Source organism: Apodemus sylvaticus, chromosome 12 (genome assembly GCF_947179515.1).
Source record: "Apodemus sylvaticus chromosome 12, mApoSyl1.1, whole genome shotgun sequence".
Lineage (NCBI taxonomy): Eukaryota > Metazoa > Chordata > Mammalia > Rodentia > Muridae > Apodemus > Apodemus sylvaticus.
In genome coordinates this window covers 6,926,613-6,951,583 of record NC_067483.1, presented here as the reverse complement: position 1 = coordinate 6,951,583, position 24,971 = coordinate 6,926,613, and the positions used below count along the sequence as shown (strand labels likewise).

The following is a 24,971-nucleotide window of genomic DNA, read 5'->3' as shown; positions in this document are numbered from 1 at the left end:
CTCTGCCTCTGACATACTACGTACTATCTGACAGTCTCCCTGAGTTCTGATGCTTCTTCTGTACTCCTTCCTAGTTCCTTCCATCCCATTTTTACATCTTTCTCATTCTGATTCCTTGTGACTGTCTTCTGTCTTTCTACATCTAAGAATTTCTCTCTTTACCCTTCTCTATCTTCTTTTCTGTCCATGTTCATATTCTTTTCTTCTTTCCCTATCTCCTTCCCAGCTTCTCCCCATTTTCCTCTTCCTGTTTATCTTACTTCTTGTCTTACTTCCTCTCTCTCTCTCTGTCTCTATTTCTTCTCCTTTATGTCTTCAATGTCAATACATAGTAAGTTAAAATCCAGTCAGATATATATATATATATATATATATATATATATATATATATAAGAACCTGTCTCAAAAGAAAAATTAGACAAGAACAATGGCTCAGAAGTTAAGAACACACACTAGTCAGCTGTTCTCCTGGTGAGGGCTGCTTCAAGGGTTAATTCTTCCAATGCCTTCAGCTATCCTTGTCATCAGACTCAGGTCTACTGCTATCAATTCCACCAGAGGACATTAAGGCAAAGAGGAAAGTGTGTTTAGAGCAAAAGGCAACTATTCCAACCAGTGAATTCTCTAGCAATTTAGAAGTCTGCAGGGAAGACTGAAGGTGCATGGGCCAGGCAGCACCTTCACCCAGCTCAAGGCTATTTCACAATTTATAAGCTTGTAAGCTGTCAATTTTATTCATCCTTAAATATGTACAAACTGCGTTCATGTATATGTCATGAAACCTGTGGAGGTGAGAGGACAAGGCAGTGGGAGTCAGGTCTCTTCTTCATCTTGTTTCAGAACCACAGTCTTTCTTTTGCCTTTATGTTGTCTAGATATGTGACTAGCTACTCTCTCACTCAGAGTAAAGTTAAGACATCCAGAATTCAGCTTTAATATAGGTTCTGGAATTGGATTCAGTATATCATTTTAAATACCATTTACTTGGGTTCCTTTCAAGCACTAGTTCATATCCCATTACAGCAATCTTGTTATATTTCATAGATGTACACTGCATATTCGATTTCTGTGTTTGACTAAATGGCAAAATTTACTTTTTGTGTATTTTCCTCTTTCAAGATCCCTTTGGAAAAACAAATGAGCGCGAACCACTCACAAATGCAATCCAGAGTGACTCTGCATTCATTGGAGGTAAGCTGCCATCATTACTGAAAGCAGGAGATATCTATGACCCTCTTCTCTGCTGAAAGTTATCTGAAGCCTTCCTTCCCTATGATGATCTAGAACACAGAATCAAGCACTCTCTTCAGCACTTAGCCTATTCATGCATAGTACAAGATTAATGGCATATCCTCCTTCAGTGCCAAAGCTCTTTGGCTTCATTTTACCAGGGAAATCAGCAGGGAGCTGATTTCTGAAGCAACAGCTGGAGCATTTCTGTTCAGGCAGCCTTCCCAGATCATGTCCATTTCATCCACTGGTCACTTCTAAAGCACAAACAAAACAGACCGATAAAATTATGTGTGGAATGAAGTCACACTGGGGCAGACAGATGGACAATGCTGCAGTCGTTGTCAGTTTTTCTTTACTGAGTCACTTGGGTTAGATCTAATGAACAAGATGAAACCAACACGACTGAAGTTCCAAATCTAGAAGTATGTCTGGTTGTGGATATAGCGCTTGCCTGTTCTGCTTATAGCTCATCCTCCACCACCTTTGCCTATGTTATTGTATTTGAGTTGACAGTTGGTTAAACCCTACTCTACTTTTCATTCTCTTAGCTAGTCTAATGCCTGTAGTAGTCAGTAGTTTGATGCTATCATCTGGTTTTACAACATAGATTGTGTTCCATGTTTGGTTTAATATAAGATGCCTGAGGTATAAAAATCCATTGATGATATATAACTCTAGCTGGTACCTTATCACTGCATTCTTCCAGATGGGATGAATGGATTCACAATAGATGGAGTTCTATAAAATCAGTAGGAGTCATTCATTTTACTCCAATTTAATTCACTTATACTCTAGATCAGATCTGTACTGATATAAGGTGAGAGGCATGATTAAGGCCTGCCTAGAATGAGCACACGAGAAAGGACCTAGAAAATCAGGCAGTGGTAGTAGCAGAGACACTGGTTTAAAAAAAAAAAAAAAAGGACTTGGGTGGAAGGAGTCCATCACAGTAGGATAACAGAGAAGCAGTAGAAGCACCAGGGATGATGATTGAACTTGATATTTCTTTTAAATCAGTAAATATCATAGAAAATTATGTGCTTTTTCGATTACTATAAGTTCTCATTTAATAAGTAAAGTCTGGATTTTGGTCTTCTGGAGTCATTGTAAGTGCTCCTGAGTCTCTCTGAGAGTGCAAAGGTTTTCAAAGTCCAAAAGCAGACCCTGGGACACTGCCAGCCTGCAGTAACCCCTTCAAACCAGTGGCAGAAAAAAGGAAACACCTGGAACATTTTAAGTCAACGGTTTATGATTCAGAATAGTGATTTGTTACCACCCTGATTAGACTATGAACTTCGATCTTGTATTTTTCTTGGAAAATATTTGGGAAATGTATTACAAACTGAATTTAGAGTGTATGACAAACATAGGTGGTCTTAATTATTGTCACAGCTATTTAAAAAGTGGTAGAACATAGATTTATATATTTAATTGTGTAGTATTGAGTCACATAAATAGTATCATTTAGACCAAAGAATTCCTCTTGGCAATGCTGAACAATGACCAGCAACAAACTTCTAAAATAGGTACCATTTCACTAGTTAGAAAACTTAGAAAATATGAAATATGCAAATACATATACTTCAACAGAAATAAAATTATTTCTGATGTTGATATTATTAATTTTGTATACATGTTGTTTGTTGCTGACTGAGTTGAGTTTTTCTTCATTTATTTTGAAATGAAGTATCTGTATATAGTCCAGAATGGTGAAAGAAATGGAAGAGAGACCATTAGAGACTTGCCTCAAAATAATGTAGAAGGCAAGAACAACTACTGAAAGTTGTCTTTTGTCATTAACACAACTGTTATGTAAGCCAGTCAATTACACACACATATACACTTACACACATACACCTACATATCCATATACATATATACACATACATACACACATATACATGAACATGCATACATGCACATAGACAAACACACACACACACACTCATGCAAGTACGAGAGAGAGAAAAAGAGAAAAGATTGAGGAAAGAGAGAAAGAGACAGAGAGATAAAAACAGAGACAGACAGAAAAAAGGGGAGGTGGTTTAGACAAAATGGTTCTTGGCAAGACTTGGTGTATGTAAATTTCTGTGAAGTTTGGAATTGGTATCAAGCAAAAACCAAAACAAAACATAATTCTGGAAACAAATCCTTTGTTGTACTAATACTATACTTATTCTTTGGTTATCAATATAACCTTCTAGAATGAGCAGTCTTCCTTCCTCAATACTGTGCTTACATGAGCTTTTATAGAATCTGAAAGTTAAAGGCTTCTGAACAGCTCTTTATTTCTAGATATGGGGTCGATTATGTGTGTTTGTATATTGGCTTTTGTTTAATCAAATGTTGGCACTTGTCTAGATTGAATTTTCTCAGTGACATTGTTCTTTTCTCCTCCTATCCCCTTTTTTTCCCAACAGGCATTATAGCAGTTGTGACATTTATCACTTTTTGTGTCATTGGAATCATGATCCACTTCCTCTATCAGCACAAAGAATCACACCATACCAATCAGACGAAGGAGAAGGAATACCCAGACAACTTGGACAGTTCCTTTAGAAATGACATTGACTTGCAAAATACAGCCATCGAGTGCAAACGGGAATATTTCATCTGAGCTATTGTAGAGCCATCAGGCCCTTTTTTTATTGGAGGTTTCTATCTCTTTTTTTTTCTCTTCTCTATTTTAATTTAGGCATTCTCTTTCTCTCACATGCCATTGATCTTCTAGAATGCACATGCATCCACCAAGTACACTTATCTCCTGGACTCAGCTCAGGAGTTTGGGTAGCTATGAATATTGTAATCCATTGACATATGTGTCATTGTAGAAATGACCATTGGGATAGAGACTTCACTGTTTTTAACAAGGAAGAGGCACATGTTCCCACATGCACATTCTATGATTGTAGTCCAGTTTCTAAGCTTCACTCTTCAGATTCTCAGGCACTTTTTCTTGCCAGCTTCTATTAGACTTGAGCTCTGTGGTGTTTGCCTTTAACTATTGTCCCTGGTCAATATCATATTTTTAGGTATTATGGCCCTAGAGAAGAAAAGGGAGTTTATGAGCCAGAAAAATATATTGTTAGTTCATTTTTTAAGGGATGAGTTTATCATGAAGCAGTTTCCCAATTAATCAAAAAAGTATGAAAAAAAGTAAATCTACTCAGAGAAAGCAACATTTGTACTTTTAGGTTGCTTCTGAGAGAAGAGGGAAGTTTTGAGATATTAGGTCACAACGGGATATTAGGTCACAAAGGGATATAGGCTTTGTGAGTATTTGTGTGTGTGTGTGTGTGTGTGTGTGTGTGTGTATGATGTTTGTTTGTAAATCAGGTAATTCTCTCATAAGGAATGGCATAAAGAACAATAGGCCTATTTAATGTGTCATGCTGACAAAGCAGCATTCATTTTCCTGCCAGTAGCATTTCTCAACTCAGGACTTAAATTTCTAAGAGAACATGACTCCATGAAGGAGTTGAGAAGCTGAGTTGAGAGAGGCTATAAGTCTACATGGGACATAGAATGGCAGATTCTCATAGCACCTTGGAGAACAAACAGAATGTACTCATAGGGTCCCCGTTATAAGAACAACCTTTTGGTAGATACAGGGCTGAGGGAAACCCTTCTTGCCTGCTGGATTTTGTGGCATTTCGAAAGAAACAAGAGATGTTCAACTTTGTTAGTTTAATGTCCACACCATAATTAGCTTTCTAACTCAATTCATTTTCCTTTCTATAGAATTTCAGTACTTTCTAATATTAAATGAATGAATAGTAAGCACCTACTTTGATTCTCTCTAGCTCTGCTATTTTGAGGCATGGATACCAAGAGGTTTCAAGAAAGGCAAGAGAAGGTAGATGTTCCTGGAACTTGCCCCTTGCCTTCTCCACTTTACTAGAACATGTTAGCTATCATCTTTTTAAGAGTTTTCTAAGAAAAGAAATATACATGTATATTTATTGTGGCAGCATAAACAGAATTTGAATACAAGTCTAAATTGTTTCCATGAAAAGACTTAGGCCAACCTAACTGAAATTGTAAGAAACATGGAAAAAATAAGGAAAAAAGCCACATAAAAGATAAAAAAAATCATGAAAGTTTGATCGAATAAAGAAATGTCTGGTAATGGAAGAAAGTACAGGTTACCAGGATTAACATGTAGTGAGTTCATTCTAAAAATTAAGATATTTCCCAAGGGGCAAGGGACTGGAAGTTGTGTGGGGCAGTGTGGTTACCTCTAGATGAGAGGACTTTATGGGAGGCCTTAGTTTATGAAGCACACTACGTTTTCAATTTCTACTTGAACCCATGTACACATAGGTATCACATGCAGTGTATGGGTGTGCATAAGTAAGACAGTAATGCACCTCAGGCTTTGGGTTATTTTGGCAGCAAAACATAAAATTCATTCAAAGAAGCATCTTGAACTTGCTATTGTTGTGTAACCTTGATCATTTTATGGTAACAATATTTTTAACTGTCCCCTTGAACCACCTCCAAGAAAAAAATAGGGAGAAAATAATCCAAATATTTCTATCCCCAGGAAATACTAGAAAAGAGATTCTGGCTAATTCCCATTGCCAGTCAGACCTGACTTGCAACACAGGTACTTGACAGTCAGTAGGCCATCCATATTCTTGGTAAATATCCTACCTCTTACTGTCCATGACTGCCCAGGACAAGGAGGTTCTTTGTAAAGAACTTACTAGTTTAATCCAATTTCCCATCTGTACCTTTAATTCCCTGACAAAGCTACACAGGGAAGGATGGGATGTGAAACACAACACAAATATGAGATATTGTCTAAAAAACATGTTTTTTCCTTAATATTTTTTGTCAATTCTGACATAGTTTTCCTATTTTGAAATATTGTTAATTTTTTCTAGTGAAATTATTTTAAAGTAATTCTAACAAACATCCCCTTTAAATTTTTATATCTTTAATAATAGGAATGTTCATCTAATAAAACAATAGATATTAAGAGTATATTTCCTTTTTATTCTACCTCCCTGTTGTGCAGTTTCTACTTTTGAATTTTATGGCTCTATATAAGACTTTATAAATCATACTTTCCTTTGGCTGCATATTCTTTTCTTACCAGAAATGAAGGTCATGCTGAAGTTTATCCCTAAGCACCTCTAGTAGTGAAATGAGAAGGAAAAAGTGAGTGTCCCTACTAGACTATTTTGTAACAGTAGTCCTTAAAAACAAGCACTACATTTTGCTGACCTGATGTTGATGGATAGAAATGGTGTTACAAGCCAACTAAGTGTGTAGTTTCCCCATCCTCTAATATGAACTAATAGGTAATCATGTAGGGAAATGCATGAAGCCTGTCTCTGCTCTCTTCATAGCACACAATTTACAGGTTTCATCCTTAGTGTGCAGGCTGTGCAGACCAGAACACTGAGCATGTAAACAAATGGTGGATACATGTCAAGTTGGTGCATTATTATATGTAATCTCAGGGCTAATTCATAATTCTTTATCAACACCACAACACATACACCAGGTGAAAATGTAGTAATCTGCACTCTCCTACATTGAATCGCATCACAGTGAGAAGCAAGAGCATGGTGGCCAGATCTGATTGGATTATCTACTTATTCAATAGTGCTACAGAAAGAGAAGCCCACACAGAGCACCAGTGAGCAGAGAGAAAATAATGTGCACATTTACTTTATAAATGGTTTCCAGAGACTTTTAGAAGACAACATATTTCTGGCTAAGTCTTCATATCTTGTGTCTTAACCTATTAATTCTACCAGAGATGAATGCTTTTTTTCCCTTCCTCAAACTAGGGAACTGCCCATGCAGAAAAATTTCTGTAGAGGATAGTAAATAGTGTATTTCAGCAAAGAGAGGGGAAATAATAACTGCATCACACAATTTCTGTACATGTGCTTCAATAGGTAGGCCAGGCTGATTTGTGTTCTATTATAAATCAAACCAGTCTCAAAACTCAGAGAGAAATACCTGACTCTGACAAGCTACAGACCATCATCTCTGCTTATACATCATACATTTGAAAAATGCTAATTTTTATGTTCTTGTAAAAGCATTTCAAATATATGCTTCTATATGTGAGAGGCCCAAGTAAAGACTGGAAGCAGAGAAGAGCAGTTTTCTTCTGCTTCCTTCTGTTATTATTTCTTTGGTGGATATCCACTTATGCCATAGATCTTTTAGATCTCCCTTACTGTGGTTGTTGGTCTGAAGTTTTTAAATCACTCCACTGTGCCCTAAAGAACCATTTGACTACTCTTAAGAAAATCTCTGAGACCTATAATTTGTTTATTGAGTGAATAATTTATTGATGTGCTTCCAATGTAAGCAACTTCATACTAATGTATGTTCTATATGGCTCTTTCCATCCTTGGATTTCATGCATGTTCTCTTACCATACCATATCCTCTCAACTAGAAAATTCACACTGGGAGGGTACACTTATAATATCCCCATTGTATTCATGGACATGGACACCAATCTGTGGAGCTATTGTTTAGTTTGTTTGTCTACCAACTGTTTCACTCCTTTGGAATTCTCTAGAGCTACAATCCATTTACTCTATTACAACTGCCACCCGGTAAGAGACCCACAAACACCTATATTTTTCTTCCACTTATTATTCCTGAAATACTTGCTGATGTTTACTTGGCAACTGTCCTCCAGGCCATGTTTCAACTAAGTAAATAAACATACAATGTTATACCTGCATGTGGCAAAGGAGGATAATGGAAGAGTTGGACAGGAAAATGCAAACATGCTTCAGTTCTTGAAGAATGATTGAGTATTCTCTCATTTCCTTCACACAGATTGAAAATACATTCTTTAAAAGACTCAGTTTATCTGAATCACTTCTGTACACTTTAGGACTTTCTCAACATCTCTCTGTCTTTACCTTGAATATTCCTTACGTCATTTGTTTTGAAATTTTTTTTGATCTTTCTTATATCTGTCTTCACAGATTCTAAATAGTTGATACACTTGAAAGAGAATATAAAACACACACACACACACACACACACACACACACACACACAGTAAATCTTAGCAGGGCTGTTCTCCAAGTATTATTCAGGAAACTAAGTCCATATCTACTTTGTAGGGAGAAAAGAATTATTTGTGTTGGAAATTCTTTAAATGCCTCAGGCAAGGTTCTAATAATTGTTTTTTTCCTATTCATATATGGTCCCTTCACTTTGCACTAAGGTACTCTATACATGATTAATAATCACTTTTTGTAGTGAAACAGTGGACTTTGTATGCTAGTCCTCTAATCTTTGCAGTCTATATAAGTAAGGATTAAGGAACAGTGGTCTTCTTTGTTAGAGCAGACTTAACAGGACACAAGTAGGAAAAGTCTATTCATGGAATAAGTAATTGCATTTGGAGTTGAAGAGAGCCAAAGTTTCCACTATGAAGGAAGGATGGATCTCCTCACATTTCCTTGGCTTCTTATTCAGGATTCTCTTTCATTCATTTTTTTAACACCTTAGGGAAGAGATAATATTGTGTAACATATGAGAAAAGTGTTATTCATCCTCACATAGCATTTTCCCTCTAACCTAATGATTTTTGAATTTTATATTTCACTAGTATATTCTAGAGATGCATTGGGATTATCACCACAGTGATTTTTATCTATCCATGGTGAGTACCCTAATTGCAGCCTAAAGTAAAATAAACAATGATCAAGATTCCAAGTTCCATTGCCCTTAATAAAATTCTCAGTCTAGTGCTCTTCCTTTTCTTTCCGTTCTCATGCCTTCATGGCGTGCATAATGATAAAATGGTATGTCACTGCATCTATTTCAGACTGAAACTGTGAGGAGTCTTCCCATGATTTCCTCAGTAGACAAATAAAATTTGCATCACGTAGCAGATTAAAATTAGGAGGCTCATCACAAGTTATGACAAAGCTTATATGTGCTGGCGATTATGTCCTAGTCATAATCTCATTAGCATTGCACTGTGCCATGCTTCAAAAGCCAGCGGTAAATACTAGAGGACATGGAAAAGACACTTGGTGTGAAGAACCGGCCATTGTCACCCTATAGCTTTCTTTAATTCATTCCTCAGATGTACATTTTCATTGCAACATCATAGAATGAAATGAATGGGGCTATGTCTAGATTTACTTTTACATCACACTCAGCTATGACCTAAAGACTTACATGAAGTAATAACTTAATCTTTTCTCTTTGAATAACAGTATTAATAAGAATAATCTTGCCCTGCCTTAAGTACCATTGCAAAAAAATAAATAAATAAATAACCATACCTGGCTCAAAGTAGTTTGATTGTATCATGAGAAGGATTTTCTATTGGTGAAGGTCAATGTCAGTAATTTTATTCTGAACTTGGGAATAAACAGGCTTCTCAATAGCCTGTGTTCTCTGTAACAGACAGTTCTAACTGCCAGAACACCTATGGCAGGGGTGACCTGAAGACACAAGACACATCTTATAAAGCAGGCAACACTTCACATTAATTTATGAAATTTCCAAATTCCAAAGACAAAGACTTTCCATGTTCATTTGAAATGAAAAACTAGAGTCTTCCTTACATGGTCAGGACTTTCTTTGGAAGAATGAGAGACCAGGGAGATCACTTACAGAAAATAAATAGCAATGTATAAAAGACAATTTGCCAAATATATAACAGGCTTTCTTTTGATAAAAGCACAACAGAGGCAAAAAATACACCATGTATTTCTTTTATGGTTAACATGAGACTCTTTTTTTTTCTTTGGGTTTTGTTACTGTAGCAGAATCCCTAGTCCCATATGATGTTGTCACATTCCATGTCTGTTTTGTAGACCATGTAATATGTCTTAATATACTGTATGGAGAATGTTAAACTTAGACTTCAATTTCTTTATTTTCTATGGTTTTTTTTGCTGTATAGAAATAAGACTTGCACATAAATATTGTATATTTAATAAAGAAAGAATTTTGTATCTTTTCGTGTGGAATACAAATATGTCTTTCTGCTTTGTTGTTGGTTAATGAGGTGTCAAGTTATTAATTCCTCACTACTTACTTTGATTTCTTAGATCATTCATGAGCCAACATGACTCATGAAAAAACACAAACACTCTCTGTGTTCATTGATTTCAGTGTAGCTTAATGTACTGTCTAGGGTTCTCTTCTTCTTAACTGATTTATCCCAAGCTGCATGTCAAGCACACACAAAAGTGCCTGCAAGAAACTCACTAATGTGGTTAAAATGTTCTTGATCCATCCTTACTTAAGTATTTCCAAGTGTCTAATTTGTGTTTTATTTAGCCAAAATTTCTGTCTTCTGGAACATTGTTACATAGCAGCAGCTCTATGTTCTAAAGAACAGGTGCACGTTAGTCTGGAGGAGATTTGTCATCCTATAGTGCTTATTTAAATTTGTGTTTATTACTCGTCTGGTAGACATAGATTTATTAATAAAAATAAATATAATTTAATGGGCTTGGATGTAAATCACATGGTAAAGGGCTTCATAAGTATGCACAAATGCCCTGGGTTTCATTCCCAACTTCAAATAAACAGTGAATGGTGATGCTCACATATAATTCCACTATTCTTCAGGAAGGAAAAGGAAGAGAATCACAATTCTAAGGCCATAGTGATTTCAAGGCTATCCTGAGCTGCACAAGACTGTCTCATAAAAACAAACAAACAAATGCACAAAGGAATAAGCAAACTCCCTACAATGGAATGAACTCTGTCAAAGAGGAAATGTCAAAAATTCCTTTATTTTAATTTATATTTTTATTTTTTTTTATTCTTTTTTATTTTTTATTAGCTATATTCTTTATTTACATTTCAAATGATTTCCCCTTTCCTTGTTCCCTCCTCCCCAAAAGTCCCATGAGCACTTTCTCCTCCCCCTGGAAATTCTTAATCTTCTTAGTCCAGAAAGGATTACAGAGAACAAGAAGGAAGAAGTGAAGAAGAAGAAACTAAAATTTTTAGAATGTAGCACTAGGACAACATGAGATTGGGGAAATTCCAAGGGTATATGAGTCAAGAATGAATCAGTTAGGTTTGCTGATGCAATGCAGGAGAATATAAAGGAGAACAAGACTGAAGATTTGGATAGGATACAAATGGATAGTATAAGATTTTTTTGTTTTATTTGTAGAGGGGAGAGTAGAGCCTATTATTTTAGGGAAATGGGCTACCTGAAACTCATTAAATATACTTAGGGTCATTATTAGATCCATAATAAAAATGTGACAAAGATAACATTGGAAGTCAGCTGAAAGGATCAAGAACTACAGAGCTTCTTGAATTAAAATTCTGAGCTACAGATTTTATGAGTTGCACGGGTACAAGTGCCAGAAAAAACAATCATTTCTATGTAATGTCTTAATATCCTGACACCTACTTTTGTGACTTAGAATCAGTTAAGCACAGAAATTTCCTCGTTTTGCTAATAAAAATTGAAATCTATCTATCTATCTATCTATCTATCTATCTATCTATCATGTATCTATCTATGTGTATGTATGTATGTTTGCATGTGTTTCCCATTCACTCCACACTAGCATGTGATTGCCAATATCTCTTAATCATTATCAAATAATAATATAATTTTATATTTTATAATAATATTATTATATTTATATTATATTATTATTACTATTATTATAATGACACATTCTGACATTGAACCTAAACCTGGAGCTCTTCAATCTTATGAGATTTATTGTCCAGTGAGCCCTACAGATGCATCTATCTCTATTTTTCCATTTCCAGAGTACATTACAGGCAGGCACTACTCTATTTAGCTCTTTATATTTGCATTAGAAGATCATTCAAAATGAATTACCTTTGCAGCCCATCATTTTATAATTCATAGAAAGCATGTAATATGTGCCCAAGTGAACTGAATGTACATGGAATTCATCCATGTTCAGTGACTGTTTGAATGTGTTGGAAACATCATCTGTGCTCTTGTTATGGTTTTCATAGTTCAACCTAGTAATAGTGAAGAAATGTAATTTGCATATAATCTTTAGAAATTATTTGAGGTAACCTGCTTTACAAAGATGGCATGATTTTGAATAACGAGTAAAAATTATCCTAAAAAAAAAAAACTGCTGTAGCTTTCAGTATCAATTAACTTGACCTCCAGGCATGTCTTCAGATTTCAAATGGTGTATTTGGCTGAGAGTAAGTAAACAAATGCATATCTTCTCATATTGAGGTTTATTTTCCGATCAGGCAAGGAATTTTAAAATAATGTTCATTCATTAGCAAAAACATTTGTTTCTTTCCCGTATCTTGGGGGGCTTAATCATGGTCACATATAAAATGAGATATGTCAATGAAAGCTTATGTTAGACAGACTCTACCTTTACCTTTTGGTCAGCATTTGCAGAATAACTAAGAAAAAGAAAGTTGTATGGGTTGTCTATCCCTTTTCTTGTCTTTATGTTTAAATGAAGGATAAAAAAACAACATCAGAAGATGTTCATAATGAACCATACAACTTTATATTTTTGAGATTCTACTGGCCTGGAGTTTGCCTAGTTTGCTGGATGATGGAACTCATGTCCCTCCAGACCTCCCTGAAAGAATGTCCTTAATCGACTAGTTATCAACCTTCCTCATGCTGCGATCATTTAATACAGTTCCTCATTTTTGATGAGCACAACGATAAAATGTCATTGTTACTGCAAACTCTAATTTTTCTACTGTTATGAATCATCATGTAAATATCCATCCAGCAGTATATCTGATATTTTCCTACAAAGAGGTCAGAAACCATAGGTTAAGAAGCACTGCTTTAATAGGAACAGAAATATAGAGGGACAACAAATATAGGGGGACTACAAATTTCAAAGGCCAAATACACTGTAATGAATTCTCACAATATGACTGTGACTGGCCTCACTTTGTTTGTGGATTGGTAGGTTTGTTGTTTTCTTTGCTTGTTTTTTTTTGTTTGTTTTGTTTTGTTTTTCCTGCCTAGTTTATGAATTGCAAAGTTTTGTCTTTACTGCTATTTTTGTATTCTTTAACAGTTCTTGACACTAGCAGTCCAAGAGGAGGGTGCCAAAATGAACACATTTTTATCAAACTACTAAAAATTCTTTTTGCTTAGTATATAATGCACAAACCACTGGCTTAGATTTCCATCATATTTTAAAAATGGATATGATGTTGCACACTTGTCATCCCAGTCCTCAGAAGGAAGAGACAGGAGGATCAGAAATTGAATGTTATGCTTATTTACATAAGCAGTTCAAGACCAGCCCCTGCTGTAGGAGATCCTGTTTTAAAGATGAAATAAAATAAACAGAAAAAGGAATTTTATTCATATCCAACTATTATATGCTTAAAAAAAGTATAATCCTCTTTTGTAAAGGTATGAATTTTATTCACAGTTTATCATCTAATCAACGTATACCCTCAATTTTGATTTTTTGTTTTATTTGTGTGTTTGTCTTGTTTTGATTTGTTTGCTTGTCTGTTTTTGGTTTTGAAGACAGGGTTTCCTTGTGTAGCCCTAGCAATCCTGGAACTCACATTATAGACAAGGCTGGCCTCAAATTTACAGTGATTTGCTTGCCTCTGTCTCCTGAGTGCTGGAAGTAATGGCATGTATCACCACTGGCAGGATTTGTTTTCTAATGGCATTTTCATTGTTAGCATTTCAGTGCAAATATTTGTGGAGGATACAATCATTCAGTCTCTTGCTAACCAAGTATTTGGCTCATGAAGAAGGAATTTTCCTGGGCTAAACTTTATCGTGTTCCACATGAGGTTTATTGTAGGAGAAAGGGGTAAAGGTGGTGAAGAAGACAAAATAGGGAGAGAGAGTGAGAGAGGAAGGGAGTGAGAGAGGGAGGGAGTGAGAGAGGGAGGGCGTGAGAGAGGGAGGGAGGGGAGGGAGTGAAAGAGAGGGGGGAGAGAGAGTGGGAGAGGGAAAGGGAGAGGAAGAGAGAGGAGAGAGAGAGAGAGAGAGAGAGAGAGAGAGAGAGAGAGAGAGAGAGAGAGAGAGAGAGAGAGAGAGATTGGTCAGAGAGTTTCATTTTATTTTGTTAGTGACATAACCATTCAAAGGTAGAGGTGAGAGGAGGCAGTCGATTCTGGGAATATTTTGACAGTTGCCTTTGCCACAGGTGAGCAGGACACTGTTGCCTAGGTGTGATGTCACTGGGTTTGGAGACAATCCTGACTGCTATCAGAATTGAAGAAAAAAGTGAAAAAGAAAAAAAAAATTGGGAGTGGGAAGTTGATGGTGAAAAGAGAATGGGGGTATAGTGCCTCTTAAGCTACCTGCTGCTCTCTTTGGGTATCATCAATTTTGGGATGTAGCTGACTTTCACCATCTGGGTTCCCTTGATAAATGTTCACATCAGGTTCCTCTGTGGACAGTGTCTTCTCTGTGGACAGCTGCTGGTAATCCTGTAACAGGAACTGATTAATAGTTTGGTTAGAATTTATTTGTATTTGTTGTTAAAGAAATATAGAAACAAGATTAATGAGACAGGGAGTGAATAATAACACCAGGAAAACGAATCGAAGAGGCTGTATGAAAAAAGTATCCACTTCCATATAGGTTTTTGAAAATCCTGGAACTGGAGTTCTCATGTTCCCTGAAAATCTGTATGTGGGACTGTAGCTACTGGATTGTATTTCTCACTATCCCAGATTGGTTGATGTAGAAATAAAATTCTTCTCGGAGGAATAGGCAAAGACTATTCTTTAGCTGACAGGCATCTAGTGCCCATTGTTCCTGAAGCACCGCAGCTGACATAGAATCAATCTGTTTCTCGATAGTAAGTATGGTTTCAGACATTTTTTGAAAACCACTGCTAAACTCATAAGTGAATTTATTATATTTGGTCATGGATGTCATTGTCCCTGAAATTCCAGTACCAACACATATGACTATTCCTACAGTGACCAAGAGTGGCATGACCCAAACTTCCTTCTTGTGTTGGTCAGCTTTCATATCTACACATGGGATTGGAAGGGGCTTATTTCCCTGGATTACTCCTAGTTCAGGGAAAAGGAGTACCAATGTGCAAACTCCTGACCAGTGGGCAGGTAGGCATTGGTATGCCTGAGTCTAAAAATAAATGACATAATTTGAACTGCAGGGCATTGTGGCATAGATGATATATCAAAGGTTGTAGTTCTATTGCAGCCTAGGAAGCTTAGCATTCCTACAGAACATGTACCAAAGTTTCAGAACAGTTTACTAGACCCAAAAAATGTGATAGAGGAAAGGATAGGAGTCCTAGGAACATCAGTGTCAGGGAAGATGACAAAAGGTGAGGTAAGGTTACTTGGCACTGGAGAGGTTTTAATTGACCATTGTGAGTTAGTTCCAGGGGGTACAGACAACCAGAAATCTTCAAAGTGACAAGGTCTGATGTCATTAAGGAGTTGGTATGCTGAGGTCAAGGTTTGAAACAAAAACCAAATGACAAGTTCATGCCATTTATGGAGGGTAATGCCAAAGAGGTAAGGACCTCACAGGAGTGTTTGATTATCTCCCCTACTTTTCTGATATTTAGGGATTAGGCACCTGAGTCATATTTTCTCTGTCTATGAATAGTACTTACAGAGGACCTGGGTTGATTTTTATGGTAGAGTTTACCATGAACTCCTGACTCCCATGTGGAATTCCATGAGTGTTGTATGTATAAAAAGAGTCTCTTGCAGTATTGGTAGAAGAAATGATTGGTCCATGATCCTAGAATATGTATCTGACATGACAAATATGGGCAACCCCCATGTTCATTTGGCTGTTTCCTACAATAATCTTTTGTCTGGTCAAAGGGAAAGCAAGTATGAAGATTGTAATAGTTAGATAGGATAACAGGTACAGAAATGATAGCAATTTGGATCAGTTCCTGGCATCTGGCTATGGAGCAGTTTCTTAACCCTATTTAGAAAAAATGTTTGTTATCTGCGGGGGTTTCATGAACCTCGAATCTCCAGATGCAAGGGCTACCTGGGATAGAAACAAAAAACAGGGGAAAGACAAGAAACCCATGACTAATCCAGTGAGGTAGAGCTCAGATGATGGAGTGGAGTCTCATTTTCTGGTATTGGGGACAAGGTGGGTGACCTCAATGTCCTCCAAAGCTTAACAGAGCATAGTCCTGTTAATTATGTATGAACAAGAGTCCCTCAAGTTTAGCAGCTATAGGGTGTCAGAAGCATTACCTTAAAAGGGCCCTGCCATTTGGGCTAGAGGCTTGAGAACTGGTGATCTGGAGGGGATAGAAGGACTTGGTCTCCAGTATTGACAAGAAGTGGACAGGAGATAGTGTATGGTTGTGGTAGATTGTGGTCAGCAAAATTCCATAGGAGAGAACAGAGGTTGCAAAATAATGGGGTGAGCAAATGGTCTGGGAGGGGAGAGCATTTAGATGAAAGACTAGAAGTTAGGACTAGACATCCATATCTGAGTTCAATGGGTGAGATTAGGAGAGGTTGCTTGGGGAGAGCTCATAGTCTGAAAAGATCCAGAGGTAGGAGTTTACCCAGTCATGGTGAAGTTCCTGTGACAGCTTAGCAAGAGTTGTTTTTAAGAGTGGCTAGTTCTTTCTGCCTTACCTGAATATTGAGGGTGATGGGGAATAAGAAAAGGCTAGGGATGTTTAGGACCTTAGATAGAATTTGAGAAATCTAGGAAGTAAATTCAGGACCATTGTCTGACTGGAGGAAGGCTGGGACACCAAATTGGGGGGTGACCTCTTGGAGGAAGAAACCAGAGAATGCCTGAGCCCTTTTGTTAGTTGTGGGAAATGCCTCTATGCACCCTGAGGTGTTCACCAAGAACAGGGTATTTGGCATGTTTGTCAGTGGGCATGTGGGTAAACTCAAGTTGCCAGTCTGTTCCAGGAAGGGGACCCCTTGACTGATGGCTAACAAAGGACTGCTATGATATCCTTAGTTGGATCCTGACATCTGACAGATTTTTCAAGAAGCAGTGATAGATTTTAAGAAATTTACATCCACAGGAATAGGCTTTTGTCTGACAAAAGAGCACAACATTCGGCAGTTAGGATACAAGAGTTGGGGATGATAGGATAGAGATTGGCGAGTGTCCGGGGGTGAAAGTGAGGATGTGGGTTGCAATGTATGGATCTCTTGAGGAGGATCATAAGAGTCTAGACCCCTAAGGGGGTACAGCAGTAGCTGCTTCATCAGCCAAGTTGTTTCGCTTAAAGACTATAGAGTTATCTGTCTGGTAGGATCTGCAGTGAATAATCCCAATAGCTGTGGGGAGATGAGAGGCTTTTGGCATGGCCATAATGTGGTTTGCATTGCTTACTGATTCTCCTTTTGTGGTAGGTAACCCGAGCTCTTTCCAGACAGCAGTGTGGGGTGGGAGGATATTGGAAGCATATTTGGAATCTGTGTAGATGTTGAGGGTTTGTCCTTGTGCCAGTTGAAACACACATGTAAAGGCTATTACTTATCCTGTTGATTAATGGTGTGAGCAAGAAGGGCCTGTGCCTCCACCACCTTGGTGTCTGACACTATGGCATAGACAGCTATTGTGATACATTCATATAGAAAAAAACTTTCATCTGCAAATCAGGTATAAATGGCTTGAGGCAAAGTGCCCTCCTATATGTGTGAAGGATGAGGTAACACTTCTTCTAAAGTTTAATTGTTGGACTGAAATAGATATGGTTAATATTAGGGCAAGGAAGAAGATTAGGAATATTAAGAGGTATACATATTTCAGAGGTGTATGAGGAGTGTTCTATTAGAGCTACCTGAAGAGAAAGAACTCTGGAGGGAAGGAGAGTCTGTGAGCATTTGTAAGTTAGCAGCTGTGACAGTTTCTGAGAAAAGAAGACTTCAAGGTTATGTTTTTGACTCTCAAATAAGGATTTGGGTGGCTACAAAGATGAATACAAGACTCACGTCCATGAATAGTTAGATCAGAAAAAAAACACATCTAATATACAGGTGCAAATGTGAGCCCCTGTTGGTGACCTAAGACTACATTGGAAAATTTCTCTTTTTTAGTAACGTAGAAGGAAAAAGGACAAGTCAGGCCAAGGAGGCATAAGGATGGAGCCTAAAGAAGAGTATGTTAGAGCCTATGAAAGGCTTGGTAACAGGTTTGAGAAGAGGTTCATGGGTAGGGTCTAAGGCTGCATCATATAAAGGGCAAGAAAGGAGGGGAAAGGAAGGAACCCAGGAATATAAAAAGCTAGCCATCCCTAGGAAAGATAAAATCCCTTCTCTTGTATAAGGAACAGAGAGTGAATCAGACTTTTTCTCCCTAAGGTAATAGCCTTTGGGTTGGGGTAGTTGTTAGTCCAAAATAGGTGACCTGAGAAGTGGACAGTTGTACTTTAGAAAGTGAGACTGTAGCCTTGACTAGAAAGGGAATTTAGAAGAGCAGAGGTGTCAGCTTGTCTAATCTCTAGAGTGAGGCTACTACAGAGAAGGCCATAATCTACATAAAGTACAACCTTAGATTTAGGGAGACTTAAAGAAAGTAAGTCAGAAGTCAGGGCTTGGCCAAATAAGTGTGGGTTGTCGTAGAATAATCCCTGGGTAAGAAAAGTCCAGGAAAATTAGGTAGAAAAGAGGGTATCAGGATCTGTCCAGGTAAAGGCAAATATGTTCTGTGATTGGGCATCTAGAGAGGTAGAGAAAATTGCATCCTTGACATCTAGGACTAAGAAATGAGAAGTTCCTGAGGGAATAGTTGAAAGACATGTATAAGGGCTAGCCACAACAAGATGGAGAGGAACCAAGGAATAATTAATGTGCCTGTGATATTTTCTCATATTTAAAGTAATAATTTATTTATTTATTTTATGAGATATATTCCTTATTTACATTTCAAATGATTTCCCCTTTCCTGGCTCCCCATCCCCAAAAGTCCCATTAGCCCTCTTCCCTCCCCCTGTAACCCAATCATCACTCTCCTGCTTCCCTGTCCTGGTATTTCCCTATACTGCTGCATCAAGCCTTTCCAGGAACAGGGACCTCTCCTTCCTTCTTCTTGGGCTTCATTTGATATGTGAATTGTGTCTTGAGTATTCTGAGCTTCTGGGCTAATATGCCCTTATTAATGAATGTATACCATGTGTGTTCTTTTGTGATTGGGTCACGTTACTCAGGATGACATTCTCCAGTTCCACTCATTTGTCTAAGAATTTCATGAATTCATTAATTTTAATAGCTTAGTAGCTTTCCATAGTGTAAATATACCATATTTTCTCTATCCATTGTTAAGGGACATCTGGGTTCTTTCCAGTTTCTGGCCATTATAAATAGGGCTGCTATGAACATAGTGGAGCATGTTTCCTTATGACATGCTGGGGATTCCACTGGGTATATGCCCAGGAGTGGAATAGCAGGGTCCTCCAGTAGTATCATGCCCAGTTTCCTGAAGAACTGCAAGACTGATTGCCAAAGTGGTTGTGCCAGCTGGCATTTCCACAAGCAGTAGAGGAGTATTCCGCTTTTTCAACATCCTTGCTAGCACCTGCTTTTTGCTGAGTTTTTGTTCTTAGCCATTCTGACTGTTATGAGGTGAAATCTCAGGGTTGTTTTGATGTGCATTTCCCTAAAGACTAAGGATGTTGAACATTTCTTTAGATGCTTCTCCACCATTTGATATTCTTCAGGTGAAGATTCTTTGTTTAAGGATGTACCCCAGGTTTTAATAGGGTTATTTGACTCTCTGGAGTCTAAAATATTGAGTTCTTTGTATATATTGGATAATAGCCCACTGTCAGATGTAGGGTTGGTAATGATCTTTACCCAATTTGTTTGTTGCTTGTTGTTTTGTCCTAATGACAGTGTACATTGCCTTGCAGAAACTTTGTAATTTTATGAGGTCCCATTTGTCAATTCTTGATCTTAAAGCATAAGCTATTGGTGTTCTGTTCAGGAAATTTTCCCCTCTGCCCATGTGCTCAAGGCTCTTTCCCAGTTTCCTTTCTATTAGTTTCAGTGTGTCTGGTCTTATGTGGAGGTTTTGATCCCCTTGGACTTGAGCTTAGTACAAAGAGATAAGAATGGATCAGTTTGCATTCTTCTGCATGCTAGCCACCAGTTGGACCAGCACCATTTATTGAAAAGGTTATTTTTTTTTCCACTGGATGGTTTTTGCTCCTTCGTCAAACTCTGAATGTCTATAGGTATGTGGGTTCATTTCAGGGTCTTCAATTCTCTTCCATTGATCTACCTGCCTGTCATTTCCAAAACCATGCAGTTTTTTTTTTTTTTTTTTTTTTTTTTAACACAATTGCTCTGTAGTACTGCTTGAGGTCTGGGATACTGATTGCCCCAGAAGGTCTTTTACCATTGTGAATAGTTTTAGCTATCCTGTTTTTGTTTTTGTTGTTGTTGTTGTAGTTGTTGTTGTTGTTATTCCAGATGAATTTGAATTGCTCTCTCTAATTCTATGAGGAATTGAATTGGGATTTTGATTAGGATTGCTCTGAATCATTAGATTGCTTTTAGCAAGATGGCTATTTTTACTGTATTAATCCTGCCAACCAATGAGCATGGAAGGTTTTTCAATCTTCTGAGGTCTTCTTCAGTTTCTTTCTTCAGAGACTTGATGTTCTTGTCATATAGACCTTTCACTTGTTTGGATAGAGTTATACCAAGATACTTTATATTGTTTGTAGCTATTATAAAGGGTGTCTTTTTCCTAATTTCTTTCTCAGCCTCTTTATCCTCTGAGTATAAGAAGGCTAATGATTTGATAGAGTTAATTTTATATCCTGCCACTTTGCTGAAGCTGTGTATCACCTGTAGTGTTTTTCTGGTGGAACTTTTTGGATCACTCCAGTATACTAATATATCATTTGTGAATAGTGATAATATGACCTCTTCCTTTTCAATTTGTATCTCTTTGTGCTCCTTTTGTTTTCTAATTGCTCTAACTAAAACTCCAAGTACTCTGTTGAATAAATATGGACAGAGAGTGCAACCTTGCCTAGTCCCTGATTTTAGTGGGATTGTTTCATGTTTCTTTCCATTTAGTTTGATGATGACTACTGGTTTGCTGTATATTGCTTTTACTATGTTTAAAATATGGGTCTGGAATTACTGTTCTTTCCAAGAATTTTAACATGAAAGGATGCTGAATTTTCTCAAATGCTATTTCATCATCAAATGAAATGATCATGTGGTATTTTTTTTCTTTGAGTTGGTTTATGTAGTGCATTACATTGATGGATTTCCATACATTGAACCATCCCTGCATCCCTGGGATGAAGCCTAGTTGATCATGGTAAAAGATCATTTTGATGATCTTTTCTTGGATTCGGTTGATGAGAACTCTATTGAGTATATTTCCATCAATATTCATAAGGTATATTGGTCTGAAGTTCTCTTTCTTTGTTGGACTTTATGTGTTTTAGATATCAGCAAAATTGTGGCATCATAGAACGAGTTGGGTAGTGTTCCTTCTGTTTTTTTTTTTTTTTGTGTGTGTGTGTAATACTTTGAAGAGTATTGGTGTTAGGCCTTCTTTGAAGGTCTGATAGAATTCTGCACTAAAATCAACTGGTCCTATACTTTTGTTGGTTGGAAAACTGTCACTTCTCTTTCTTTAGGAGTTATGTGACCATTTAGATGGTCTATCTGATCCTGACATAACTTTGGTATTTGGTATCTCCTAGGAAATTGTTCATTTCATCCAGATTTTCCAGTTGCATTGAGTATAAGCTTTTGTAGTAAGATATGGTGATTTTTATTTTAATTTCCTCAGTTTCTATTGTTATATCTCACTTTTCATTTCTCATTTTGTTAATTTGAATATTGACTCTGTGCCCTCTGGTTAGTCTGGCTAAGGTTTTATCTATCTTGTTGATTTTCTCAATGAACCAGATCCTGGTGTTGATTCTTTGTATAGTTTCTTTTGTTTCGACTTGGTTGATTTCAGCTCTGAGCTTGACAATTTTCTGGTTTCTACTCCTCTTAGGTGTATTAGCTTCTTTCTGTTGTAAAGCTTTCAGGCGTGCTGCTAAGCTGCTAGTGTATGTTCTCTCCCATTTCTTTATGGAGGCACTCAGGCCTATGAGTTTTCCTCTTAGTACTGCCTTCATTGTATCACATAAATTTGGGTATGTTGTGCCTTCATTTTCATTAAATTATAAAAAGTCTTTGATTTCATTCTTATTTTCTTCTTTGGCCAAAATATCATTGAGTAGAGTATTGTCCATGTGTATGTGGGCTTTCTGTTGTTGGAGGAAGCACTCTTACCACTCATGAGAGAAAAGCATTTCTCAGTAAGTTGACATTTCTGTCCCAGATGAAATGGGCCATTAATTGTCTAAGGAAGTGGTCTTCATTAGAGATCTGAAAGCTTCTCTCAGGGACAGGGGAGTTAGAGTTAAAAAGAATGATATGGCAAAAAGTAGGTCGAGAACTGAATGAAATATTGACCATTTCATTGACCATCAGGGCAGTGCCCTGATGCTGTCCCACCTCTCTCCACATGGTCATGGCCAGTCTCTACTTATCTACACTCTCTCTCTGCCTTTCTCTGTCTCCACTACCCCATTAATTTTCATCCTCTGTTCTGAATAATCTTTATTCTATACCATGTCTGTGTCTGTGTTCGCCTAGGCACCCACTCCCCCCTTGTTAAATCTTAAACAAGAGAAGAAAGAGGTTTCAGAAAAGCAGTTTTTCTATGGGTAGGACATGGTATCAAAAAGAAAAAAAAGAAAAAATGCTTAAAAGCTATTTAAAATCTCTCCTGGGGAGGTGAGGAAAATGGGAGATGTCCTGTTTCCTCTCTGAAACCTACTGGAGATCTTGTTAGTTCTGGTTAAGATATTTTGATCTCTCTGGGACATCAAATTCCTTCTCTGTCTGTTGTCTGTCTTTGGTGCACCAAAACCTGTCCATATATGTGTCAATTTATGTTGTCTTGTTTTACTTGGCTGAACAATCATTGTATATATGTTTTATGTTAAAAAGAAAAAAAAGGTAAAAAAAATGTTATCTGCTGGCAGTCCTGCCAGTCACAGTATACACAGAGGGTGCTAATTTAAGGTGCCTCACATTCCTAAGTAGCAGTCAAACACAACTGGAGAAAAAGCAGCTTTTTAAAGGCCACTAGCCTCAAGATTTGGGAAAACTTTGGTTTAACTTATGAAATTTGTTTAATCGCTTTATTCTTGTTTTTAATTGGTTTTAATGGTATCAGGTTTTACATATCTTGACTATAGAGTTATAAATTAATTGGTTATGATTTAAAAGGTGTAGTGTTATTAAGAAAAGGTTTGTTTAAAACTGGTGCTTCAATGTTGGATCTATCTTAAATAGGTACACATGGCCTAACACAACTTACACTTTGTTCTTGTTTATAATTGGTCTTAAATGTATGAGTATATTTTGCATGTCTTGACTCTATAAAGTATTGGCTTATAAGTCAATGGACATGATTTAAAAAGTATAATGTTACTAACAAAAAGTTACATTAAAAATGGTAGTTTAGGATAGTAGCCATTTTAAACAACACGTGGCATGATGCAACCCAGAAAATACAGGCCTGTAAGATAATTCCAAATTGGCATGGTGTTTCCTGTGAATCTTGGCCTGGAGATTGGACTTATAAGAAATATGATTTAAAATAATGTCTCTTTAATAAGTTACACTGTCAACACTTGAACATAAAACTGGCAGATAAACCTTGTGCTGTGAAAATAATGTGTTTGCCATTGATTTTTAAATAAAGTAGATTGTTTAAAATTGGGATTTGCTTCTAAAGTTGTAGTTGTGCTCTAATATTGCAAGAAAAAATTGAGTTACAATAAAAATTGCCAGTGTGTCATTGGCTGCAGTTTTCAGTTTGCAGTCTGGTTAAACTCATGATTCTTAACATATTTTGTAATTAAGATAATTTTAAGAGTGATACAGCTGTGGCCGTTATAGGCCTATTGCCACTTTTACACAAGTTTATTGGCTACAATGGTAGGAGCAAAATTTAACCCTCCAAGATTAAAAATGAGATTTCAGTGGAAATTTATTTGATATGAAACAGGCTCCTTTGACTACCATGAAACTGTGAGAACAATTTTTTTCAAATCCTGAAATTACATGTTCCTTTTTTTATTCAATCCTCAAAATGTCCTTGCAGGACAGGTGGGTTTGGATCTGGTCTTAGACAAATGGCTCAGATTAGAATATGATTACCTTTGAGGAACCACATATAACATCCTTGATAAGGACTCAAGGTGGGTTCTTGGGCAGTTTAAAAAAAATTATATTGAGTTAATGCAAAGCTTAGAGCTGCCTCAGGGGAAGTGAGTGAGGAATCTTGTGAGAAACTATTTCTGCCTTACAGGCCCCACCTAGGGAGTGTTTGGCTAAAAGAACATTCTTGACAGACTTATTCAGATATGGTTTAAAATGTCGTTCAAATCTATGAAATGTCAATAAGGCTATGTAGAACTTAAAAAGGCATTGAAATTTGGCCTGTCTACCCCATACAAAATTATTATAGATTTAAAGTGTTTTTTTGCTTTACATTCTGATAATTACAAAAGCATGTGCTTCTAACTTTAAAGAAGCAATAAAGCAATTTCATTAGAAGGTTTTTTCCTCAAGGAATGGCTAATAGCCTTACCTTAGGTGAGAAAAAGTGTTTTGTCTCTGTTTCAATACAAGAAGCTAGGATCTTAAATTTTTCAGTGTCTAATGTTCATGGAATGTTTGTTACAGGCCTTGTTCCAAACTGTGGACTTTTAGAACTTTTACGTAAATGAT

The 24,971-nt window shown here is 36.9% G+C and overlaps 1 protein-coding gene across 2 annotated transcripts in view; it reads left to right on the top strand.

Annotated features, from left to right (window-relative positions):
- The window catches only part of LOC127697709 (contactin-associated protein like 5-2), a 909,987-nt gene extending 905,689 nt beyond the window's left edge, over positions 1-4,298 (top strand). For both annotated transcript variants that reach the window (XM_052201021.1, XM_052201020.1), the window contains exons 23-24: positions 1,120-1,191; positions 3,654-4,298. In XM_052201021.1, coding sequence (XP_052056981.1) covers positions 1,120-1,191; positions 3,654-3,850 — 269 coding nt within the window. In that variant the 3' untranslated portion in view covers positions 3,851-4,298. The remainder of the gene's footprint in view (positions 1-1,119; positions 1,192-3,653) is intronic.
- The last annotated feature ends 20,673 nt before the right edge of the window (positions 4,299-24,971 follow it).